The sequence below is a fragment of the Silurus aristotelis genome, assembly GCF_946808225.1.
Source record: "Silurus aristotelis genome assembly, chromosome: 17".
Classification (NCBI taxonomy): domain Eukaryota; kingdom Metazoa; phylum Chordata; class Actinopteri; order Siluriformes; family Siluridae; genus Silurus; species Silurus aristotelis.
The window spans coordinates 24,749,117-24,751,616 of NC_139590.1; the positions used below are offsets into that span (position 1 = coordinate 24,749,117).

At 39.2% G+C, this 2,500-nt stretch overlaps 1 protein-coding gene across 1 annotated transcript in view; it reads right to left on the reverse strand.

The window, feature by feature from the left end:
* Positions 1-1,864, reverse strand: part of cyth4a (cytohesin 4a) — a 19,132-nt gene extending 17,268 nt beyond the window's left edge. The window contains exons 1-4 of the mRNA XM_083566533.1: positions 1,708-1,864; positions 1,391-1,451; positions 248-330; positions 67-131 (exon numbers count right to left, since the gene is read on the reverse strand). Coding sequence (XP_083422659.1) covers positions 67-131; positions 248-330; positions 1,391-1,451; positions 1,708-1,713 — 215 coding nt within the window. The 5' untranslated portion in view covers positions 1,714-1,864. The remainder of the gene's footprint in view (positions 1-66; positions 132-247; positions 331-1,390; positions 1,452-1,707) is intronic.
* Positions 1,865-2,500: the final 636 nt, after the last annotated feature.

Sequence of the window (2,500 nt, forward strand, 5' to 3'; positions counted from 1 at the left end):
TTGATGGATGAAGATAAACCCATGTGGTTCTGAGAGGAGAGTGTGTGTGGCTTGTAGGTGACTCACTTCTCCTCGTTGGACTCCATGGTGTGGATCTCACTCATAACATTCTCAATATCGAACCGGAGTTTCTGTGAGAGACAGTGTGGAGATGTGATCGCTTAAGTCTTTACAGGAAGTGTGTGTGTGTGTGTGTGTGTGTGTGTGTGTGTGTGTGTGTGTGTGTGTGTTCGTGAATCTGATTTACCTGGATATCATCAAGAATGTCATTTTTGTTCTTTAAGACAGTTTCTGTCAACTTCTTCTCCTCCTGACTGGAACCCAATGTAGCTGTAAAGACAAAACATCACACTCATTGGTTAATATCATAATATTTCACATTAACCATGAAAAAGACGTGAAGATCTGATAAGAACCGAGAGAAAAAAATATTTAAATTGCACGGTAGATCAGTGAGTCTCAGTCCGTGTGGTCAGTGTTCACATGAGGAAAGTTCCTGGTGTTCAGAGTCGGGTTCTGCAGCTGTTTCAGTAGCTTCTGAGCTCCACATTCACATGAGTAAAATCAACTGTATGCAGTTCACAGCTCAAATCTACAGCAACTTAGACCTTCACCTTCATACATAAACCTTTAAAGCTGAAAAGACTCACAGACAGAAAATACAAACTGATGGAAATGTTTCCAATCAAAAGTGAGTGAAGGTGAAAGTGTCCTACAGACAGAACAGATTTCAGCATGGAGTAGTTTCCTCCTATCACATCTAAACACTGGATTCCTCGATCCTCCTCACTCGAACTCGCGTCACACAACAACTCTGCACTTAATGCACCCTAGACACGCCCCCTTTTCCAGACAAACCCCGCCCCTTCCCAGACAAACCCCGCCTCTCGGCCTAACTCTTACGTAACTTCTTAACAGCTCTCCTGTAGTTAAGTTCTGTATACTGATGTGACACTAATACATGCAAACATCTCAGTACAAAAGTTTGCACACCCAAGACACACACATTGTTAGATACTCATGAAAATCCAGCAATACACCAGATCAAAAGTTTGTGCCCCCTTTCTGAATGTGATAAAAAAAAAAATAACTTTGCTTGTCCACAGTTTACATTCACTACTCACTACCTCCAACACTTTCAGATCCTCTGAGAACATTTCAGATCCTCTAAAGTCACATGTTCTTATCAAAAATTTAGCATATTATAATAACGATTGTGTTTTTATTATAAAAATAAAAACTCTTTCACTCCGGAGTGAATGTAAAACTGCACAAATTCCTAAACCATTAATATTATAAAGATTGTTAATGATAGAATTGTGTTTATTTCTACAGGAATGTGGTGTTGATGTGTGAAGTGCGTGTGCAGATCAGTGATGTGTCTCAGTACCTTTTCCCCATAAGAAACTGTCCTTTCTCATCGAGTCCATGTTGGCTGGGCAAGACTGAGACTACACACAAAACAAGACCTTCATTTACATACAGCAAGTGTGTGTGTGTGTGTGTGTGTGTGTGTGTGTGTGTGTGTGTGTGTGTGTGTGTGTGAGAAAGACCCCTGTCTATATAAGTGTATATAGCAATAAGTGTATATATGAAATATCATTCATGTAAAAATAATAAGAAGAATCATTGCACATTGAAAATAAAATAAGAATGAAAAAAAACTGAAATTAATTCATCATGAGGCCAAATGACATTATTTCTTACCTTCATGTGTGTGAAATCCTTCAAACACCTTTCAGCTCATCTCAGTGCACACAACACAGGAGGAGTGAAGAACAATCTCTCTCTCTCTCTCTCTCTCTCTCTCTCTCTCTCTCTCTTCCTGTCTTTATCACTTCAGTGTGTGTGCAGTTTTTTTTGTTGTATAAAAATGGAATGCAGTTTAATTGAGTAAAGAAGTAAAGAGGTGAAGAGGTGAAGAGCACAATGACACACAGACGCCCAAATAGTGACAATAAAGGTGTTATTTAATATAAATACTTCACCATGTGCATTACATGCTAATACTTCATATGCTGTGTGTGTGTGTGTGTGTGTGTGCGTGTGTGTGAGAAAGAGAGAGAGCGACAGTGTGTGTGTGTGTGTGTGTGTGTGTGTGTGTTCCGAGTGTAATTGTTGGCGTATTCCGCCCTCTAGTGGCATTGTAATTGTAATTTCAGTGCACCTGAGTATGTCACGTGAGTGCATCACTCTTCCGGTTACCGGAACCTGCAGAAAGCCGCATCCCACATCCACTCTACTGCACTATACAGGGTGGACTTCAAGTGTGTGTGTGTGTGTGTGTGTGTGTGTGTGTGTGTGTGTGTGTGTGTGTGTGTGTTCTGTATAAACACAATGTGATTCTTTAAAAATAAAAACGTGTTTATTCGAAAAACCTGATTTGTTTGTTTGCGCTCAATTTTCCTGCTTCAACCAATTTATTACTGTCTGTAATTGTAATTACTGTAATTATTTACATTTTAATTGACTATTTTAGTGATTACAAAAGTGATATTTA